Source organism: Lygodium microphyllum, chromosome 16 (genome assembly GCF_053477565.2).
Source record: "Lygodium microphyllum isolate KBCC chromosome 16, Lygodium_microphyllum_v1.1.10, whole genome shotgun sequence".
In the NCBI taxonomy this organism is placed as follows: Eukaryota; Viridiplantae; Streptophyta; class Polypodiopsida; order Schizaeales; family Lygodiaceae; genus Lygodium; species Lygodium microphyllum.
In genome coordinates, this window is record NC_141150.1 from 138714116 (window position 1) to 138738799 (window position 24684).

Below are 24684 nucleotides of genomic sequence, written 5' to 3' on the forward strand. Positions count from 1 at the left end.
GACTATCAACATTGAGGTTGTTGATTTGTCTTTCTAGCCATTGTTGAGTCATTTTATCCTCGTCTATTGAATCCATAGGATATGAAGAAGGATTGAATATCTTGAATGCATTGAATATTGATAGATCCTCAAACCTGCTAGTCAAAACATCCAAAAGATTTTGTGCATATGCTCATGCAATAGAGATGCATTCAACTAGAGAACCTATTTCATATGCGTCACCTTCAAGTATACATTCAAGTTTAATCCCTCATGTTCACTTTCTGAATCACTTGTAGCCTTGGATTTTTCCTTCTTTTTTGACACTTTGGAAATTTTAGTGTACTTCAATACATGTGTGTGTAGTGTTAAAATGCATGGATTTAGAGCATGGCTATGGTGGATGGTAGATGTAAACAAGACTCATGAAGACATAGAGTTGGCAACTATTTGTTACACAAGTGAATTAGGTTCCAAGATTGAGACTTGGACTCATAAAGACAATCTTGTGTATGTAGTTAATGACACAGACCCTTGAGTGAAAGGACAAAAGTACTATGACATTGCATCCAAATGAAAGGCAAGTACAATGCTTTGTAGCTTGGGGATAGGTAGCACTTTCCACCATGGTGCATATAGGATTGAGCAAGCTAGCATATACTTAGCCCAACTACTCCATACAAAGGGGCTACACTGGGTGTGATTGCCTAATTCTCAACACCCCTCCTCAATAACAACCAGAAAGGCACAAAGTGTGTAGAGGCTTTAGTTAGTCACCACCTGCAAAGTGTGGGTACATCACAAACATGGTAATATCTAGATGCTATCGCAAAACAAACCTAAGTGTGGGTACCAAAAACATGGTGGACATCCAGAGGATGTAGCAAGGGCTTCACAAAGTGTACAAAGGCTGTAGTGCCAAGTTACATGAGGAGCTTACAAAGCTTATGACAGAAGCATTAGGGCAAGGTTATACAAGGCTTCAAAAAATTCTATCATAAAACTAAGAATAGAAGGATTGGTGAGGCGTGTCCTTTTGCTCCTGATGATCTTCTTCTTCTTCTTTTGATTCATAGTCTTCTTCTTCTTTCACTACTACAAGATACGCCTTGTGAGACCTCTTTCTAGCATGATAGAACTTCTTAGTATGTCTGATCTTTTTGCAAAAGTCACAAATTAGCTATCCCTTTCTCCTTTGTTCCCATTATACTGACATACAATAGTTGTCCATCTTTTGTAGTTTCTTATTTTCCATTAATTTTCTTTTCTTCTTCTAATAAAGAGGCTTTAATGTCAACCAATTTAGGGTTTGGCACGTTGATTAATGTGGTTGAAACATTATCAAAATCTAAAGGCAAACTTTTTAACAGGACACCAATACAAATATCTTCATCCATTTTCAGATTTGTTCCTGCAAGCTAGGTTAGAAGACTTTCCGTGTAGTTCAAATGAGATGCCAAGGATGTATTAGGCTTCATGTCTAGTCTAAAGAATTCAATTAGCAATCCATACTTAGAAAACTTTGATTGGGCACCAAACAATGTGTCCAATCTATCCCAGGTATCATGGGATGTGTCACAGGCATCCACATGATGAATGTAGTTGTCATCCAACTCAAGCTTTATAATGGCTTGAGCCTTGTCATCATTTTCTTGCCAAATTGTTGCAAGGACAGCATCCTGAGGCTTCTTCTCTTGGCCACCAGTGGTGATTGCCCATAGGCCCTTCTTCATCAAGATAAGCTTTATGCTAGTCTACCAGGTGTGAAACCTGACTCCTTTGAATTGACATGTCGGAGAGTCTTTTCCCATGCTAGAATGGTTGGAACAACATTAAATCAACATCAAAATTCTCATAAATAAGTTGACTTTGAATATGTCAAGAGACACAAGCAATGGCAATGATAAATGGTATCAAAAGATACTAGCTTGATCTTGAATATTCCAAGTTGGATCTTGAATCCTTTTCTTACTATTGGGAATAGTAGCAAACAACTAATAATATGTCAGAAAAGAAGGTTGAGCTTGAGTGTGCAAAGGAAGTAAGATATTAGCTTGAAGCACTTTGATGTCAAGCTTGATGATGCTTGATCTACATGTTGGTTGTTTGAAATTTAGGTAGGTAGCTTGATCTTCAAGACTACTCCAAATCTTCTTCTTGAAGGTTTATACTTGTTGTAATCTTCATATCTGAGGCTTCACTTGATTGAAAACAGTGGGAAAAAAGAAGTGGAAAAATCTTGAAAAGTACTTGTTTATGGTAGATTAGGGTTTTTAGAACATGTGTCTGATTTTTTGGTTGGGGCAGCTTGTACCATTGATCATTTGAGAAACCCTATTAGTGGGAGGTAGCTTAGGTATGGGGCTTGCAATCCCCTATGGTCGTGGACAACTTCGCGAACTATATGCACAATGTCAACCACACGACAAGTTGCACGTGCATTCTAGACAGCAAGTTGTTGCACACTCAATGTTGGTATGGAAAGGTAACAATGCCAGGGTTTAAGGTGACAAAGAGGTGCTCCAAGAGCAAGGAGAGAAGTCTCCAGAAGGAAGCTTGTCAAGATATTGCCTGATTGAAGAAATCTAAGAGCTCAAAGCAAGGCAGGTCTAGTTTGGCTATGGCTACCAAAAAGTAGAGGGTATAAATGAAGTGAGAAATGGAATCATCAGTTGGGAGCTGGACACGAGCAAAGAGGAGCTGAAAGAAGAGTTAGTTGAGCTTAGCCATGCTCACCATGGCTCTGATACCATGTTAAAATGCATGGGTCTAGAGCATGGCTATGGTGGATGATAGATGTAAACAAGACTCACGAAGACATAGAGTTGCCAACTATTTGTTACACAAGTGAACTAGGTTTCAAGATTGAGACTTGGACTCATAAAGACAATCTTGTGTATGTAGTTAATGACACAGACCCTTGAGTGAAGTGGCAATAGTACTATGACATTACATGCAAATGAAGGGCAAGTACAATGCTTTATAGCTTTGAGGATAGGTAGCACTTTCCACCATTGTGCTTATGGGATTGAGCAAGCCTAAATTTCCTTAGCCCAGCTACTCCATACAAAGAGGCTACACTGGGTGTGATTGCCTAATTCTCAACATATAGAAGGCCATTAGCATTTGTATACTCCAACTTTCCATTGCTTTTCATCTTTAGAAATTCAATAAGATGCTTTAATCCAACACCAAACCAATCATCATCACATATGAGATACCTTCTTTTGGGTTTTTCAAAAGTCAATAAGTGCATCAGTCATAGTGATATCCATCTCTTGCCTTTGAAATTCTTAGTTTAATTTATTTAACTCTGCAAAGCACATTTGCTAAAAGATGTATAATAAATTGCACCATAAAAGTTGTCGCATATCCATACCACTTCTTTTCATGTCTTTTCCATTGCTCAAGGATATCATGCATGATTTTCATAAACCTTTCCATGACTTGACCTCTAGAAAGCCATCAAACTGCATGAATTTGCAATGTCTTTGCATCCATAATATCATACTCGCGCATGATCTTCCATAGCTCCAAATGGCAGTTTGTTGATCGACCTAGCCATGCATACACATTATTTGCAACTTTATCTACAAAAGAGAATACATGAGGATGTGAAATAAATGCATCCTTTGCTGCTAATCCTTGTCTATGTGCGATACAATGTATCCCCATAACACGTGGAATTAATGCTTGAAAGCATGCCACAACTCCAGTCCGATGCCCTGTCATAGATGAAGCACCATCTATTTCTATTGCAACAAGTTTAGATATATCCAAGCAACTTTCTAGAAAGAATACATTGATAGCATCATACATTGCCTCTAATGTCCCATTATCTACTAGCAATAACTGCATAAATCTACAAATGGCATGCACTTTGCCTCCATCACTGGTATACAAGATATAAATAATCAAATGTTTCTCCAATGTGCGATCAATGCTCTCATCAATGAGCACGGAAAAGAAGGGACTTTTAGATACTTCTACATACATTTGCTTCCTTACATGGTCTGTCATTAGCCAATAACATCTCTTTTCCTGAAATTGGATTGACATATGATCCATATTCGTCGGATGCACGCATGTTTAGAGTAGAAAGCTCTCTTTGCAACTTGTAGACACCAGCATCGTACTGAAGCGGGGGGGGGGGGGGGGGGGGGGGGGGGGGGGGGGTAGCTGCTACTAGTTAGCTTTGTATGGAGCTAGGGCAACCTTGTATCAAACATAGATAATAGATGTAGTTGCATTTAGTGTTTGGCGAGGTACTCGAGTCTCTGCCTCAAGAGCTCCTGAATAATGGCACCCACTTGGTGTAGGCTATCATAGACTGAGAGAGCATGGTTTAAACTTTAGCTTGTAAGCTGCCACAAAGAGCGTTGTGGATGAGTTGCACGCTTCAAGCTAGAGTGATGTTGGATGGAGTCTGGAGTTTGGATAATGGAACATTCAACGAAGTTGGAGTGGCACTGTGCATGACCTAGAATGGTGGGAGAAGCTCACACCAAAGATATAGCAATTGTGAAGAAATGTATGCTTTTCAAATCAGATTGCATAACATAGAGAGACAATTATATAAGAAGGCCCATAAAGTTGGACCCATGAGAAACCAAGAGCATGTAACAATATAATTCGAAAGAATGCGGTACATATCTGTTGCTCCTAGTACCTGCAAGCCGGTCAGTGCGCTGATTAGTAAGGACTGATGCAAACAAACCTATGTCGTAGGTTTGAGAGACGCAACTTGATTGCCGTCCCTTTCACCATATCTAACTAAATACCCTGTTCAAGTCGGAAGATGGTATAAAACATAATCACCTCAACCTTTTGGACCTAAATTAAATATGCATCACAAGGAAGTGTTTACGACATCTAATTCCTCCAAGATGCTGCATAACTCGGTTTCAAAAACGGAGATACATGGCATTCAAGAGGGCAATTTTCAGGTAATGGTGACTATCTTATAAGCTGTGTATGAAGCTAGACTACACCTTGAGGCACATGAGGGGGAATATCTGGCCGCACCCTATTGCAGAATCACATTCTAGCACCATTCCAAATAAGGTTTAGTATGCTCCCAGAACAGTTTGGTGGTCACCACGACCAGCAGCACTTAACTTACATGGTCAGAGCACCTTGAAGATATGGAGGGGAATGAGACAGTAGTAAGCATGTATAAGGGATGCTTACCCAAGGCATGGGGAAAATAGGACAGTCAACGTGCTGGGAGGGGTTCACAGCTCAAACGATTATGGGGAACTATGGCATTATATGATCATGGCAGACCCACACAAGTAAGAACAGCAATTAGTAAGCCTCATGTATGGCTCGCCACCTTAGCAATTGGATCATTGATCGTTCCGCCTCTGTGGGTAGCTCATTTCATGCTGTATTATCAATCGTTTGGTTCTGAATAGTCCTGTGGATATGATGTGGCGGCTGGTCACAAGGCTGCTGCTACACGCATGGATGTGGCGACAGCTGCTGAAATGGGCACATGGCCGATGCACTCGTAGGCGTGGCAGCAGTAGAAAGCTGGTGGGGGATGCAACGCATATTAAGCTGTTTTCGTATTCCCTTTGGAGAATGGGATACCCACACTGTACTCAGGAGTGATATTGATGCACAGGGGCTATCTGTCCGGCCTCAAATTCCAATAGAAAGGCGACAGGAGACATGTCCCCCGAATAAGACTCGTTCATGCTTATAGCAGTGATGGCGCATGACCATGGTTGTGTATTTCAAGTGAAAGGAGTCAGAAATAGTATATGCAGAGATTCAGCAGGCGACACCACCAAGAGAAGGCCGGTACTTACACCACAGATGTACTTGAGCACAAGATCATGCACCAAGTGATTTAGGATCCGCCTGGTGGCAATAGATGTAAGCTCAAAAGGATGTAAATGTAGAGAGCTTCATGGCAGCTCCAATAACCCGCTTTGAAGACACATCTCCGACTATGAGAGGAGGTTGTGTGGTCCAGAGAGCATCATATACAAAGCGTGCGTGCACATGCACACGTGTGTGTGTGTGTGTTTTTAATTTTCCAATCTCTCCAAATCCATGAAGTCACATGTCAAAGTCTCAAGTATTCCTCATATGAACCACAAACCTATGGTTAATATATGTGCTAACCAATAGATGAGGCATGCAAGGTAAGAAATTTAGGAAAGAAAGTGCGGATAATTTCATTTCTAGGAATCTAAGTAGGATATGTGATCGCTTACCTCTACAATCTCTCTCTAGGATGGAGCCTTACTAAACCCCAAACTTGAGATCTTGGCTATTTGTTGTATACAACTAGGCATGAAAGGGTGTAGAAACCGTAAGGCAAGGTGGAGATCCAATAGAAGTTATTATTGGGTTCTTTAGTGAGGTGCTTGTACCATTTCCTATTACCTCTCATCCGTGTTGAATCTTATACCAATCGTGGCATATACAAAGGCACCCTATCTATTACCCCACACATACATATGCATTCTTGGGCTTGTTATAGGTGTTGAAGATATGCCCTTCCATGATTCCATCACATGATAAAATAGCCAAATCTATCCCCCACCTGATGAAATAATAGGTTTAAATTCTACAAAAACCATTAAGACCCTACATTAGATTATTAGGGTTTTTAAACCTTAAAGGCACAAAACACATTTAAGATTTAGCTATTGAATATTGTCCTCCATTGCATTGACCTATTTGAGTGGTATTTTATCCTTCCAAATGGTTGAAATTTTCTCCTTTTAGCCTCTTTACAAGGTCCATTAACAAGTTGGGATGTATTTCCATCTTTGTGTCATTGGGGAGAGGAGTTATGTGCTTTTATTGCAAACAAAAGTTTGGAATCTTCATGGTGGACCAATGTAGTAAAAAATTGGAGGTAATGTTATTAATGGGTTGTCTATAAGGTCTAGATCATGGATCTCCATTCTATTAAAGTCATTAGTAATTAGGGGTAATGGCTATATTGTTGCAATTTGTGGTTGTTTTTTATCACTTGGATAAAGTACCATATGCTACCACAACTTCTTCCTTATTAGGCTAATACATGAGGTAGAGGTGAGGGCCTTACAAAGGACGAGTGATTCAATATAGAGGCAATAGAAAAGTTGCAAGTGACAAGGGAGACACCATAGATGCAATGGAGGAAGTGCAAAAGGAGCTGGGGCTTCATGAGAGAGAGATTTGTGCAAAGACAAAGAGAGACACAAAAGAGAGAGAGACAGAGAGAGAGAGAGAGAGAGAGAGAGAGAGAGAGAGAGAGTCGTTCACCGCCCACCAACGTGAGCATAACTAGCGGAGATGGAGCCAATCACAACTACAACAATCAAAGGACACGGCTCAGGATTTAACAGGAGTGCAGGAGGATGAAGGGAAGGTAGAAAATGCGGGGCATGGAAGCTGACACACCAGGTACAACCATTCATTCTCAATTGGTAGGTCCCCTTGGTCGTCACCACGGCTATAATCAACCACAGCAACAAAGTCAACATACTTGCAGAGGAAGAAATGCATTACAATGAAAGCACACAAAGATCAGCTGAAACCACCAGGATGCCAATGAAACACCCGCAGAGGTTCCGATGCCCTAACTCTACATGTGAATTCACATTTACCAGTAGCACACCCGACCGAAGAACGGACTACCTAACTTTGAAAGCTCAATCATGTCAATCTGCCATTGTAGGCCTCACTATATAACTTTGCACTCCTAAAGAGGAATAAAAAATGAATGCATTCCGCAGAGTCCATGTATGCCAACCACCCTAGAAGCATAAGAAGTGGAAGAGCAACTTCATATGAGGTTGCACAAAATCCAAGAGTGGGCTGTCAAAGACCATGTCCTTTGGAAATATCAACTCTACCACTCAAGACCAAATGGCATGCGCACGCACGCACGCGCACGCACACACACACACTCTCTTTTTTTTTTTTCGTAAAAGGTAATTGTATACACTCTCTCTCTCTCTCTCTCTCTAATGGAACCCCATTTACATTGGCACCTTCTCCATTGCCTCTACAATGATACCCTCACCTTTGGTAGCTTCTCCACTACCTTTGACGTGACTCCTTTGTCCTTCAGGAGTTCAGGACATGTACCAGGTGTAGTAGCCTTAAGAGCTGATGGGGCATACTGCTTAATCCCAATGACTACTAAAAGTCACAAACTGCAACAATATGGTTGTAAAAAAGAATTGTTGGTAATTCAAATGGAATGGAAATTTGTAATCCAGATTTTACAGACAACCCACTAACTCCAGTATATTGGTCCACCATAAGTGATTCTTCAATTTTGTATCAACTATTCTCTTTTCTTACACAACTCTTGCCTTTTGATGTTAAACTTCAGACATCCTACTTTAAAACCTCTTGAGATTCTTGTATCTATTAACTTCAGACACTATTCCACATACTTGGTTATCAATGTGATTTTGTAGATGTCTTAACCAAACGCATACACAGATGTACTATAGCATTCGCTACAAGACATTTATTCCATAAAAGTAAGCGTGTTCTTAAATTGAGTGAGAATTCACGTCTCTAAAACAGTGGCCATTTTGTTAACAATGAAAACCCTCGTAATTGAATTGGCCATCTTTGACTAGTTAATTTTTCGCAGATACATAGGAATTGCAAGCTTCCAGTTAGAGGGGAGCCAGATCTGTTAGCCATACAGTGAGGAGTCCCGAAAATGAAGGCAAAGCCATCCTGCAGAAAGGAGTTGAGACTAGCTATAATTGGAGTCAAATTACATGCCGGCGCACTATAACGCTTTAGACTCTCTTTGTAGCTTTACAAAATTGGTGCTGGCACCTGCTTGCCATTCTTGATCAGGTGGGGACTCAGGAAAGAAACTGTAGTACAAAAATCCTTAGCACAAGGCCCAAGGCCTATCCTTATCACAGCACAAACCATTCCACTTCATGTTTGTTTTCTATAAGCTGTGCATGTCATTCCGGAAGAAACCCTTTATGACATTCTGAGGATGATGATGATTAGACTAGCCACACACTACATGCACAGACATTATTTTTGACGAGAGGTTTGATACACATAACCCAACCATCCCTATGTTTAAAGCCTGCTGCACCGGATGGCTTTTCCACCCCAGCTAACTTCCCTTCCATTCTTGATTTTGTTACTCATGTTCCCAATGGTGCTCTATCATCTGGTCCAGCCAGCATTATCTGAGCAAAAGAACAAGTTAGAAGAGAAGAAAATACAAAGTTAGAAGAGGATACAAAATCAATCCACTCGACTGCAGCTTTAAATTACTGTTTGGAATGTGATGCTTACATTGCAGTCAAATGCAAATCTTCGAGCGAGCATGATTGCAGCATTTCTCTCACGAGCAGATTCAAAAGCCAGCACAAACAACAGACCCTTTTTTGCTTGCCAAAACAAACCTTGAGCGGCATTAAGTCCTCCACCTCTTGCTCCACAAAGCTGGATTGCAAAGTTCAAACACATATCTGTCAATTCTACTTGCTTATAGCTTAGATGCAGAAGTGACCAGTCTAAGATCCGGATCCAAAAAATAGAGGATTCTTAACAAGCTGAAAAAATGAATTTGAGCTATTATTAACTCCCTTCAAGTTAACAACAGGCACCTATTCTCTTGTCTGAATTATTTCAACTATTATCTCAATGTGCTACGGTCATCTAGCTATCAACACAACATCAGCTCTAGCTACAGCTATTGTTGGAATATGGAAGCTTTAGTTGTAAGTAGTTAATGCAAGAGATTATATGACAAACTTGAGCCTAATGTCACCTGCAATATCACATCATGTTATCAATCCAGGGGACAGACATAGCATTCCATACATGAGCTTTGGATAAGATTCAGAAAGAGTTGAGATTGAGACCCATTTACTACACAGACTGAAGTGAATGAAAAAGAAGTAAAGGTCTTGAGAAGACCTTAAGGTCCACAAGTTTAAAGGCACTACAGTGCATGTCCTATATGTCATTCATACCAACAATGAAAGAAAAGACTCCCTGTACAGATACAGATCCAATCCCTAAACATCAAGGCTATGTCATAAACTCGGCCACACCAAATCTGGTCAGGTGTCCGAGTTATGCATCTAACATTGAATTAACGTGTCTAACTCGCGGATCTCACATATGTAAAAGTTTTTTTATATTTGGGCTCTCCAACTGCATGCTGGTGTAGACCCAAAGAGTGAGGGCATTGCTGCCCTGACATGCACTCTGACATGTCATGAAGCTCAGCCAGATCTGCTGCATTTTGTTGCCTACATCAGCTGCGCAGATGGTCAGGTGCATATCTCCATCTGGCTTCAAGTTTTTGGATGATCTCTCAGCAAAAGGATCAGTGAGAGTACGACACATTCTTTGGGCACTCCTCAGCCCACTTCCTCAAGAGACAGTGGATGTTGGTGGACCACCCTCCACTCCTTGAGCATCCGTTGTATCACACCTCACACTCAGCTTGTTCATTGAGTTCTTTCATTTCTTCATTCTGACTCTATCTGTAAGTTATTGAGTACCCTATCTCTAAGTTCGTATATGAGTCACATGGTTGGTCATACACACACAGATCAACTCATGATATTTCAGCCTTCCTCACTGAAGCACTCAACTTCAGAGCCCAAACCTTTTCGACCAGTTTCCCCTAAAGATGCTTCAAAGGATTAGTACTTTTATCCATCAACTTCGATAGCCATAGATCCTCTGCATGTTCCTTCTTCATCTTTGGGGCCAGGATGTTACCTAACCTAGTTATGATTTCAGTATCGTCACGCCACCTTCGAAAGGTGCATCTCAGTCGTGACGACTAGCTGGCAAGGGTGGAAACTTTCAGCTAATGGAGAATATACCACAGAGGGAACAATTGTCAATCAATGTCTTCATCTCAACCAGGCCTGGTGGCAAGTTTGTATAGAACTTCTAGTTTGTATCAGCCAAGTTCTCTTTCTGTCACTCCTCTTGATGTGCAGGTGCTGCATATAAGTTCCTGCAAAGACCCAACCATACCAATACATAAACTTCAGTAGAGGAGGATCTAGAAGCAAAAGATCCCATACAAGTGTGCCCCAAAGTTTACATTCCGCTTCAAATGAGTTTGTCATTGGTGCATCCCCCATCATAAAGACCATCTATCTTGATTTTCAATCATAGCACTCATTAAGGATCAATTGTGTCTCCTACTTTAAGGTTAGATGTACATCCATTATCTCATACAAGTTCCTTTCTGTCTTCTCAAATAAATCAAACCTGATTTCCTAATATACACTCAATTATGTTGCCTTGTACAAGTTAGGTCCTAATATGCGTTTTAGGTTTTCCTATAGACTATCTCAAGCGAATTCTACTCTGGCTTGGTGCTTTGTTGTTGCTTTGAAGATACACTAGGGTTTGAAGAGAAAAAACTGTGTATGAACACGACTAATACAACAAACTCTTGAGTACGTGAAGTGTGATACAACAAATGCTCAGCAGCAGAGGGCGACCAACAGCCATTCTCTCTCATGGAGTGGGCCAAGAGAGAATATTGTCTTCCTTTGAAATGTATCCCAAGTGCAGCAAACCAGAAAGCAGCTGTGCGTGCAGGAGAGCCAAAACACAATGGTTGTGATGTGGAGAGGGATCCCAAGGCTGAAAAGATGCAGGACAGCAGCAAAATGCAGCAGACCTGTCGACCTAGAGCAGTTCAACACAACAATGCAGCCGGCAATGTCATTGACCACAATAGGAAAGGGCTAGAGACCTAAAGTGCAGCAATTGGGAGTTGTCTCAAGGGGGGATCAGCAGGCTAGAGTGAAAACAAGCAGTCTTGATGATGGCAACAACTGCAAACCGATGGAAATGCCAGAAAAGATGTGCTAAAAACAGCAGGCAAAAGCTCCTAGAAACTGATGGGAACAAGGCAGCATCAAGATGAGTTGATGGCAATGATGATAGGAGAGAAGAGCCTATGATGGTGATGATGAGTTGCCATTGTGCATGATTCAATGATGGTGTTAAGTATGATGGAGGAAACAAATAGTGGTAGAAGAGTTGGCACTGATGTGGGGATAATGATGTTGGGTGTAAGTCCCTTTGTCTCCGTGTATACAGTCTTACGGGTGTGAACACACCCTTATTGTACCTTGTACCCTAACATAGAAATACATTCTTTTATTCTGTGTACCATCACAAACGGTACACCTATCTCTGTGTTCACTCCCTCTAACTCTCAGCTTTGCTCTGCTCTGCAGCTCACGCCTTGATCTCGCACTCCATTATGCACTCTCCCCTTCAAACTGGCATCAAAGCACAGAGTGCATGATTCCCGAGGTCAAAGGCAGCTGGTGACCGTCGGCAAACAGGAGATGAGTAGCAGTCGGGCAAAACCAGGCGGCAGTTCCAGCGCTACCAGAGTGGACCAGCGGGCAGCAGTAGTAGACTTCGTATCCAGCATGACATTGCAGACTAGCGACCACAACTTGCAGTGCACGCGGGCACCAGCCGCTACACGTGACAACCACGCACTAGCAAAATCAGTTGTCGCGACACGATGACGTAAGATTCCTACATCAAGTGAGTTAGACGGGCAATCGACAGGGGGTTCCAGGTCACGCAAGTCTGACGGGCAGCCGACAAGGCTCCAAGTCACGCGACGTGACTGGCAAGTCAACGGACCTCGTTGCATCATTTTTCTTTAAGGTGACAAATTCGTTTTTTTTTTCAAAATTCTCTTTGAATTTTCCCTTGGCCTGACGTCGCGCGCATAAGCACGGAGATTCAATTTTGTGCATATTTATGCCCAGATATTTGGGGCTTTTCAAATTGAGTGTTGTTCACACAAAATTGAGGCATCTGCGTCAGAAATTGCAAACATTGTGTGCGTTTGAATTGGGGATTTCGCCAAATTTACTGAAAGTTTGCTCATTTGAGTTAAATTTCTCAACATTGGACCCATAAAATTTGGGGCTTTTGCTGTATTGGTGAAGTTTTGTTCAGCTAAGTTAGATTGGCTGACATTGGTGCACAATTGGACCCGAGAAATTTGGGGCTTTTGCAAGATTTTGTGAAATTTTGCTAATTTTGCCCGTTTTATGCTTTTGGGAACATGTATTAATGCAATCAAGGCAGATTGGTCAGGGGAATTTTGGGGCTTTTGCTGAAATCTGTGGATTTTGGCAAAGTCAATGCTTCAAATGCACTTTGGGAATATTGCTAAAGCAATCTTGTGGTTATAAGCAGAGTGTTTTAAGCATTTTTATCTCCTGCTTGTGCGACTTTGGAGAAATTGCAAAGACTTCTTGGTGTTTTGTGTATCAAAAGTTGATACGGGCGCATATGTATGCAGTACATATGTTGGACCGCTCCCATTGAGTCAATGTATTGCTGATTATTCATGTTGCAACAGTCTTAGTGATCATTTGCATATCTGGGATTGTTGCAGATGTATTTTTTGGTGATATTGCTGAAGTGGGAGCTACCTCGCAATGATGTATGCATTTAATGTATGCTGTAATTGCAGTCATACTGCTGAAAGTCATTCGTTCTACTGCTGTACATGTACTTGGACTGAATCTTGCTATTATCTGCTGAAATTTTGGGCTGAAATCAACTGAATATTCAGCTCAATTTTTGCTGTAATAAATTGCAAATTGAATTTCTGGTTTATTGCTGAAAAATGGCTGTGAATGCTTCTAGCAACAACGACACTAAATCCCTCTTTGAAATCAAGAGGTTTGATGGCACTGGCTTTGACTCGTGGAAGGATAGGATGCAAGGCATTTTGTTTCTCAAGGACTGTGAAGACGCTCTCTTGAAGACTAAGCCTACAGCTATGACAGATGTGGATTGGGCTAGACTTAATAAGAAGGCCATTGCATACATTAAGATGGCAGTGCCTAATGATGTACTTACAGACATCAAGCGTCTTGATACAGGCTATGCTATATGGAAAAAACTTAAGGACACTTATGAAAATACAACTCCTATGAATCAAGTGCATCTTATGCATAAACTTGTGAACATGGAGTTGGATGAGTCTAAGCCAACATCTAAGCATTTGAGTGCTTTCATAGGGGTTTTGAGTTAGTTGCAAGACTCTGGTTTGGTAGCTTTCAATGATAAATTGAAAGCCATTTTCTTACTAATGACTATGAATGACAGCTAGGAATCTTTGGTTGTGTCACTTAGCAACAATCTTGCTTTGACTTTTGATGGTGTAAGAGGTTCAATCCTTTATGAAGAAATCAAAAAAAAGTCTAGTGGTGAAAGAAGTGGCTTAGCTTACCATGTGAGAGGCAGGTCTGAAAAGAGGGGTAATGCAGCCACTAAAGGGAAAAGCAGAAGCAAAAGCAAGGGCAAACAACAGGATGTTGCATGCTATCAGTGTGGGCATAAAGGGCATAAAAAGCCCGATAGCTGATACTTCAAGAAAGAGCAAGAAAGAAAGAAACAACAGGGTTTTAAAAAAAATTTGCAAAGACAAATGTTGCATCTAGTGTGGTTATTGAAGAGCTATCTGACACTGAAGAGATACTTGTTGTAGCCTCACGTAATGATGCAGATATTATGGCAGCAACAAGTGATATGCACATCACCAAAAAGGAGGTAATTGATGCCTCAATTTCAGCTCATGATGGGTTGTCACAATCGTGGATAGTGGACAGCGATGCCTCTTTTCATGTTACCCCCTCTTTGGATTCATTTTCTGAATACATTGCAGGTTGCCTAAGAAAGGTTTACTTGGGTAATAACTATGCATGTGAGATAGAGGGTGTTGGCACCATTCACTTGGCTCTTGAAAATGGCCAAGAGCTGATTTTGCAAGATGTCAGATTTGTACTTGGCATAAAGAAAAGTCTACTATTAGTTGGGCTCTATGTTGATTCTTAAAGGCAGCAAAAGGAGGGCTTTATATTACTTGCATTGTAAAGCATTACCTGGCAAGTTCTTGGCTGTGGCTGAAGTCCATTCACAGATGGAGCTTTGGCACAAAAGACTTGGTCATATGAGCCAGAAAGGCCTTCAGGTTCTCTCCTCTTTAGGGAGATTTGATGTAAAAGGCTCTGGTCTCGAATTTTGTAATGATTGCTTAAAACATGTGAAGTCTCCTTATTACTCTAATGTCATTAAGAAGTCTAATTCTCTTGACTTAGTACACTCTGATGTGTGCACTATGCATGTTAATTTGTATGGAGATGCACGATACTTTATTACTTTCATCGATGATTTCAGTAGAAAGTCATGGGTGTATGTACTTAAAAGCAAAAAGGAAGTGTTGGATGCTCTTAAAAAGTTTCATGCTTTTGTTACCACACAAAAAGGGCTTAAGTTGAAAGCCATAAGAACAGATAATGGGGGTGAGTATGTCTCAAATGAATTTAACAAGTTTTGTGAGATGCATGGCATTAAGAGGGCGTTGACAACCCCTTACAATCCTACATCAAATGGCGTGGCTGAAAGATTTAATCGCACACTTTGTGAGAGAGTCAGATGCATGCTGTCCACAGCTAATCTCCCACAGCAACTTTGGGGAGAGGCTCTTAAAACTGCAGTTGATGTATGCAATCGCTCTCCCAATCGTGCATTGGAAAATGGCATTCCTGAAGAGGTTTGGTCTGGCAAACCTGCTTCATATGACCATTTACGTATCTTTGGTTGTGATGCCTTTGTGCATGTACTTGTAGAACAGAGGACCAAACTAGACATGAAATCCATCAAGGACATCTTCATGGGATATGGAGATGAGGGAGAGATGAGTTATAGAGTTTGGCTTTCTCACGGCACGAAGATAGTACGCAGCCGAGACATAGTATTTAATGAGGCAAAGTTGCTGAAAAATGCTACACATGGTGATCTTGACAAAAAGAAGGTCAAATTTCAGCATGAACATCCAACCATTCAGCAGCCATTACCTGAAAATTCTATCCCTTTTGATGCTGAAAATGAGCAACAGCCTATTGTGCTACAGCCAAAAGATCATGGACAGCAAATAGATGCACAGGATAAAATATGACAGCAAGAAGAGCATGCTGAAAACTGATTACAGCAGCAAGAAAATGCTGAAAATTAGCCATCTCGTGATGGTGTGCACATTCCTCAAGATGTAGGCCAACTATCTGATAATACAAATCATTGGGCAACAAGGCCTACACGTGTTAGAAGGCAGCCACAAAGGTTTCAGCCATCTTTGGATTGCATTTTGTTGATTGATGAGGATGAGCCTCTGACATTTAAAGAGGCACAGTCATGTGAAAACAAGAGAAAGTGGGAGCTTGCTATGCAGGAAGAGATGAAGTCTCTATATGCAAATAACACATGGGAGCTTGTACCTTTGCCCAAAGATAGGAAAGCTAGTCCTAATAAATGGGTTTACAAAGTGAAATGTATTGATGGGAAGCCCAAGAACAAGGCACGGCTGGTTGCTAAGGGCTATACACAAAAGGAAGGCATAGACTTCCAAGAGGTCTTTTCACCAATGGTGAAGATGACTACGCTCCGCGTTTTGTTTGCTCTCATTGCATCCTTGGATTTAGAGTTGAATCAGATGGATGTAAAGACTGCTTTTCTTCATGGAGACCTGGATGAAGAGTTGTACATGAAGCAACCTAAAGAATTTATTATTCTAGGAAAAGAGCATTTGGTTTGTAAGCTGATGTAGTGACGGGTTAGGCACGAAGATCGAGACAGTCAGTAGTTACGCGCAGCGAGAGACAGAGAGAGTGAGATAAAACAAAGTAGAGAGTGAGCACATTTTAAGGAACAATGAGGAGTCAATACCTTTAGGTTTTTAGAAAGATATATATGTGTAAGTACAAGTGCTAAGGGTATGTTCACACCCAACCACATTAAAAAGGCGCGAGGGCCTTTATTCCTAACCACCTCCCACCTAAAGGCAATGTGTCTGAAGAGGAGAAAAGAATCAGCTAAGTCTAGGTATATACAAAGCTGAAATACATATATCTATCCAACAACTCCCATCATCTATCGGCAATGAGCAAACCGCTCTGCTGGAAAACCCTTCGTGAGAAAGTCTGCAAGATTATCATCTGTATGCACTTTGACAAGCTCAATGCTTTTCCTGTCAAGTATATCTCTAATGAAGTGGTACTTCACCTGTATGTGCTTTGTCTTTGCATGAAAGACAGCATTCTGTGCTAGCATGATAGCACTCTGACTATCACAATGGAGAACAGGTATCTCTAAGATGCCAAGATCTCCCACCAGACGTGAAAGCCATAAAGCCTCCTTGCATGCCTCAATGGCAGCCACATACTCTGCCTCTGTAGTAGACAATGCAACACACTTTTGTAGCCTAGAGATCCAAGAGACTGCTTCTCCTGTGAATGTAAACACATAGCCAGAAGTGGATTTTTTGCAATCTGCATGACCGGCATAGTCTACATTCATAAAGCCAACAACAGATACCTTCTGCTTTCCAAAGCAGATGCACAACTCCTTTATGCCTTTGAGGTATCTCATAATACCTTTCACTGCATCAATGCTTCTTGCCAGGGGTTGCCATGTATCTGCTAACTACTCCCACTGCAAAGGCAATGTCAAGACGTGTAGCAACCATAGCATACATAAAACTGCCAACAACTGAAGCATATGGTATCTTAGCCATTTCAACCTTCTTATCATCAGATGTAGAGCTGTCCTTTGCACTAAGTTTCACATATGGAGGCAATGAAACCCCAATTGTTTTCCTCCCCTCCATATTGAAACGCTGCAAAACCTTAGAGATATACTCCTGCTGAGATAGATAGAGTAAGACTTTCGATCTATCTCTAAGTATTCGCATGCCAAGAATGTGATTTGCATCACCCAGATCCTTCATGTCAAAGCTGCCATGAAGACTTTGCTTCAGTGAGTCCAAGGCATCAGTATCCCTGCCAGCAATCAACATGTCATCAACATACAAAAACAAGATAATCACGCTTCTATCTGCTGCCTTCTTGGTGTACAAGCAATGATCCACTTGACTTCTATGAAAGCCTTGGGACTGCATAAATGTATCAAACTTATGATACCATTCTCTTAGTACTTGTTTCAGCCCATACAAACTTCTTTTGAGTTTACATACCATCTTTTCTTTCCCTTGTTCAGCAAACCCTTCATGTTGCTGCATATATATGTCCTCATGCAGATTACCATGTAAAACTGCAGTCTTTACATCCATCTGTATAAGCTTCATATCCTCAACTGCAAACAAGCCCAAAATGGTTCTCAATATAGTCATCTTGACTACAAGAAAGAAAATCTCATCAAAGTCAATTCCATGCTCTTGCTTGTACCCCTTTGCAACCAATCTTGCTTTATACTTTGGTAAGGAACCAGAAGTGACCTTCATCTTATAAACCCATTTGCATGGAAGTGTTTTTTGCCCTTTAGGCAACTGCACCAAGTCTCAAGTGCCATTTTTCTCAAGAGATTCCATCTCTAACAACATGGCTTTATACCATTTCTTGCTGTCATGTTTGTCCATTGCTTCCTTGAAGTAAGACGGTTCACCATATAGTCATTGTTTGATGGTTGTTCCTGCAAATTTCCATTTTCAGCATGCTATCCTGGCATTTTAACCTGCAAATCAACATTAAAAGCTTGTTGTCTTGGCTGAACCTGCACATGTAATGGCTCATTATCATGGGCAATACCTGGCTGATCACTTCCTGCATTTACAAGTTCATTCACAACAGGTATTTGCTATCACAAGGACATGAAAATTTGATGCTTTGCTTATGTTTAATTAACATTTGATTAAAGGATTAATCAAATGTGTAATTAAAAGATGCACATGTGAGGTGTAAGCTACTTTTTCACAGTTGAAGGCCGAAGAACCCTGTGAAAAATATGGGTATCAAAGGCAAAAGTTGTAACAAGTTACACTTGTTAGATTCTAGGTGAATTTTGGTGTCAGTTTGCCCCTAGGACCATTAATTGGCTATTAAGTTTCAGTGGTGACACTAGGGACTAGACATTAATTAATGGATTAATGCTTTGTCCAAGGGTCAATTAATGCATGGGACCACTTTGGGTTGCAAATGGCCTAGCCAATTAATTTTTGGATGGGCAAGGTCAATTTTCTAGGCATGGATTAAGGGCTGAATTAATTTTCAGAATTAATTAATTCTGAAAATTAATTAAATAGCTAGAAATTGCTGAAAATGGATTAAGAAAGCTGCCACTTGGCAAAACTTTCCCATGCAAGTGGAGGAAAGGCTAAATAGGGCTAAAGGGAGAGGGAAATCTCGTTTTTTCATTTTGGAGCTGTTGGGAAGAGGTGTTGGACTGTTGCTGCCAGCTTTTAGGGCTAATTCCCAGCCATTGGAGACCATTTTGGTGATGGAGATTGCATATTCTTGACCTTGGGAAGCTGACAATTGCTACTGATGCACTTTCTCCTGAAGATCACAGTCTCTGCTGCCCCTATTGTTGTTGGTGCATCCGTTTGGGGCTGACCCAATATCAATCAACTTGTGTTTGCCTATTCTCCACAACCGCCAAGTTTTCTCTCTCCTTTGCAATGTGCGCTTGCTACATATTCTCTCTCCTACCATCTATCTACATCAAATCCAAAACCTCTAACTGCGTTTGCTACTGTTCCACACACGGAGGCTGCCTTGCTGTGTTACAGGATCCATTCAGAGTATGGCACACTCTCCAACTCATAACCCCTGCCTTGATCCCAGAGATACAAAAGTTCGAGGTTCAATATCCACTACATAGTGTGCTTGCGGCATGAGTACTGTATATATAGTAGTCATTCACTTTATTATTCATTGTGTTCACTATCTCTGAGTTACCCTAACCCTAACTCTCCTTTGTGTTTACCAATTTATGCTTTGTAGTACGATTGTTTTTGTGTTTTCTATATTTAGGGCATTTCTTCACATGGTATTATAACTAGGTACTCTCTGAGAAACCTTGGTCTTTGATCAAAAAGCTCACCCATAGAAGCGGAAACAACTGAAGGGTCAGATGACTTCAAACACATTTACACCACCGCTCCAATCTCCACAGCCAAACATGGACAAAAATGATCAGGAGTGGGACTCCCAACTTGCTATTGCCCAATCTGACATGGGCACAAAACCATCAGACTACCCAATCCACAGATCATATCAACTAAGTATGATCTCATCCTTATGCATAAGGCTCGACAAGAGATTCAAGGCAAGCTTGAGTTATCTCCTTTAGATTCTATGGACCACACATCCGCAAGTGGAACCTAGCTCCCATTACACTCCGCCTCCACAATACTTCTTTTCTACGATGCTAGGTATGAACCCTATTATATCAAATTCTATGCCAATTAATTCTATATTTACCATAGGATCCATCAAGAAGGGATTCTTCAAAATAACCTTTGGTTTTTGAGTAATGAAAAAGACAGGTATTTTATTATGAACTCAAAATAGTAAGAAGCTAAAAGAAGAACTTGTGAGTGTTCCATCCCTTCCTTTTCCTTCAAAGGATTTTATTTCTCATGGTCAATTTGAAGTAGGATATCTTCATCTTATGCATTTAATGGACAAAAGAAACCAAACATATTTCCCACATCAACATCTATCACTCATCCATTTGGGCTTCCATCCCTCCCTCATCTTTTGTTGCACCTCCTATTCCACTTCCATTAAGTGCACCACATTTACCACCACACACCACACCAAGATCCCACACGCACACTTTTGGATTATCCCTGTGGAAGTGCATCCCAAACATACTCCAATGTGGATCATTTGGTACTACAATTTGTCTCTATGGCTGTACCTAGTGGACCATTTGGTCATTATGTTGTGCCCCAGCCGACATTTGGACAAGGCTATCATGTCCCAATGCCTCCATCTCCACCTCCACCTCCAGTACTATATGTATCTATGGCAAGTTTGATATCTCCGCATCAATCAATGTTGGGTGTAAAGGCCCTTATGCTACTCCCATGTGCATATTACTTTACACATGTAAACTCACCCTTGAGGGTGTAAGTGTACCGTTGTTGGGTGTAAAGGCCTTTATACTACTCCTATGTGTATATTACTTTACACGTGTAAACTCACCCTTGCGGGTGTAAGTGTACCGTACCTTAAGCATAAATACATTCTTTTATTCTTTGTGTGTACCACATTGGTACACACCTATCCATCAACCCTCACTCATTTTCACTTAACTACTGCTGCACCTCAATCAACATGCATACTCTATTTTGCTTCCGCTTGCACTCTTCAAATTGGTATCAAAGCACAAGAATTGGTACAGGTACCAATGACCAGTGGATAGGCAATCGTAACCAACAGGCAGTAGCTGCGATAACGCCTACAACAAGCCTAACAAGCTAGCAAGTCTAGTCAATATGGGCGTCCCGCACAGCAATTGGACACATGTGAAGAACTAGTAACGAGTAGTTCATGCAAGTCAACTCAACAACTGACGAGCGACCAAACTGCACACACCAGACAAATTGCGAAGGGCTAGGCAGACTACGGGCAATGGGCCAAAAGAGTCAATGATTTGACAATTTTTTTATTTATCTGCAATTTTCTCCTCTTTCTCTATTGGGTGTTCACACGCAAGCACAAAACACAAGTCTATGCATATTTGCATATGAAATTTTGGGGGTTTTTCCAAATTTGGTGCCAGACACACATAACAATGATTGTTGACCCAAAAATTCCAGACATTGAGTCCACATGCCTCGAAAATTTTAGAGTTTTTCATGTGAAAGTGAAATTTTGCTCAATTGAGCCAATTTCATTGAAATTTGTGCACAATTGAACCCTGATATTTAGTGGCTTTTCAAAATTCGTGAAATTTTTGCAACATTTGCTCGTATTTGATGCTCGAAAGAAAGTATTGATGCAATTGGGGTAGATTCACTGCAAAAATGTTGGGGCTTTTTGCATCGGTGATGTACTTTGACTCAATTTCAGGTTTGATAGTGAAATTTGCACAAGATTCGTTGTTGAGTGGGAGAAATTTAAACTTGGGATGTTTCAAATGTTGTAAAAGGACAGCTTCTCTTGGTATATGTATTGTTGAATGCTCATTATGCAATGAAACAGTTGTATGTACAACACTTGGGTTATTGCATTTGGGCATTGTGGTGATGTATTACTAAAGTGGGAGTTGTCATTTATGCAAATGTATCAAATTTGATTTGTGTATATGCTGTAATCAACACTTGAGACTCAAATTGCAGCAAAACATCTGCTTCTTGGACACTCTTGGAAGTACAAGTGTGTGTACTTGTTGTTACATTCAGCAACCTTGCTATTGGCTGAAAGTATTCAGCACTTTATTGCAAGTCTTTATTGCTGAAGATAGCTAGAACTGCATCTACATCTGACACAGAATCTCTTTGAGGTTCATAAATTTGATGGCAATGGCTTTGATCTTTGGAAAGATTGTATACAGGGTATACTCATTGTGATGCTACTTTGGCAGAACATAAGCATGTTGCTATGTCAGATGAGGATTGGACTAAAATGAATAAAAAGGCTATTACTTACATTAAAATGGCTGTCACAAATGGTATCTTGGTTGACATCAAGGGACTTGCTACTGCTTATGCAGTTTGGGAGAAACTCAAGGCTACGTATGAGAATACAACTCATGTCAATCAAATATATCTCATGCGTAAGTTGTTAAACTTGAAGATTGATGAGTCTAAGCCACCTCAAAGCATTTGAATGCTTTCACTGGTGGTTCTATACTCAATGAAGAGATTACACGCAAGGCAAGTGGGAAAAATGGTGGATCAACCTACAATGTAAGAGAAAGAACCAAAAAAAGGTCAAATGCTACAAATAAGAACAAAAATTGCAGCAAAAGCAAGGAAAAACAGCAAGATGTTACTTGTTATCAGTGTGGTCACAAAGGGCATAAAAAGCCTAATTGCAAGTGCTTTTAAAAAAAACAAGAATGCAAGAAACAAGCCAATGCAAAGAGCAAAAAGAATGAAAAGGATGGCAACTCTACCTCTAAAGAAACAAAAAAAAGTAAATGTGGTATCTGATGTTGTTGATGAGGAGATAAAAGAAGATAAGATGCTGATTTTTTGGTTGCATCTTCAAATCCACATGCTATGACAGTGGAAGACATGTATATCGCTAAAAGGGATATGATAGATGCTTTGTTGTCACCTCATGATGGTTTATCATAATCGTGGATTGTTGATAGTGGTGCTTCATTTCATGTAACTCCATCTTTGGAGTGTTTTTCTTCTTATGCAAAAGATAATCTTGGGAAAGTCTATCTAGGCAACAACCATACATGTGATATTGAAGGAATGGGCACCATACACCTAGCTCTTGAAAATAGTCAAGAATTGATCCTTCATGATGTTAGATATGTACCTAGCATTAAAAAGAGTTGGCTTTCTGTTGGGCAACTGTACAGCAAGGATTACTTCACTTCTTTTAGTTGTGGAATGTGGAAGATAGAGAAAGGGTCTATACTAGTCACTCGAGGTGATAAAAAGGAAACTCAATATTATCTCTATTGCAAGGCACTTCCTGGAAAGTTTGTTGCAAATGCTAAAGAGTAGTCACACATGGAGTTATGGCACAAGTATCTTGGACACATGAGCCAATATGGTTTGCAAGCACTTTCTTCACTTGAAAAAGTTGATGTGAAAAAACTCAAAGCTTGACTTTTGTGATGATTGTGTTTTGGGAAACATGCAAAGAGTTCAAAGTCTCACGGAGCCTCTAGGAAGGCATGTATCTTGGATTTAGTTCATTTTGATGTATGTACCATGCCAATAAAAACTCATAGTGGTTTTCGTTATTTTGCGTCTTTTATTTATGACCATTCTAGAAAGCTATGGGTTTACTTGCTTAAGCAAAAAAGCAAGACATTGGACGCCTTTGAAAAGTTTAATGCATTTGTTAGTATCCAAAAAGGCTTAAAATTAAAATGCATTTGTTAGTATCTAAAGAACTGAATAAGTTTTGTGATGTCAATGGGATTAAACGAGAGCTTACAGCTCCTTATAATCCGTCATCTAATGGTGCGACTAAGCAAATGAATCGCACTTTATGTGAGAAGATTCGATACATGCTGTCCATAGCTAATCTCCCGCAATCGTTTTGGAAAGAGGAACTTAAAACTGCAGTACATATTTGCAACAAATCTCCATATCATGCACTTGAAAGTGGCATCCCTGAAGAAGTTTGGTCTAGCAAACATGTTTCATATGACCACTTAAGAGTCTTTGGTTGCAAATGCTATGTGCATGTACCTGTTGATAGAGAACCAAACTTGACATGAAATCCCATAGAGACATCTTCATGGGTTATGGAGATGAAGGTAAAATGGGCTATAGAGTTTGGGTTCCAAGCATAAATAAGGAGTTACGCAGTTGAGATGTGGTATTTAATGAGTCAAAGCTGCTGAAAAATGCCGCATCTAAAGACTTGGACAAAAAAAAAAGTGAAATTTCAGCACAATCAACCACTTGAACAGCCATCAACCACTGAAAATTCAGCTCCATTTATGTTGGTTATGATAATCAACGTATCATTATTGAGACAGATGAAAATAGGCAGCAAAGGAATGCTGAAAATCAATTTGGGTAACAAAATCAACATGCTGAAAATGAATTACAGTAGGCTGAAAATGTATTACAGCAACCTGAACATGCAGTTCAACAGCCAAATAATGAGGTCATTGGCATTCCTTTGGATGTGGATACATTGCCTGATAACACAGATCATTGGGTAAGAAGGTCTACAC

General features: G+C 40.4%; 1 protein-coding gene across 2 annotated transcripts in view; it reads right to left on the reverse strand.

The window, feature by feature from the left end:
* Positions 1-8556: 8556 nt before the first annotated feature.
* SCAB1 (plectin-like protein) overlaps positions 8557-24684 on the reverse strand; it is a 39690-nt gene continuing 23562 nt past the window's right edge. Inside the window, exons 11-12 of one of the 2 annotated variants that reach the window (XM_087696483.1) lie at positions 9274-9423; positions 8557-9164 (exon numbers count right to left, since the gene is read on the reverse strand). In XM_087696483.1, coding sequence (XP_087552609.1) covers positions 9120-9164; positions 9274-9423 — 195 coding nt within the window. In that variant the 3' untranslated portion in view covers positions 8557-9119. Of the gene's footprint in view, positions 9165-9273; positions 9424-9452; positions 10961-24684 lie in introns of those variants that run through there. The other variant, XM_087696484.1, reaches the window with a different exon arrangement.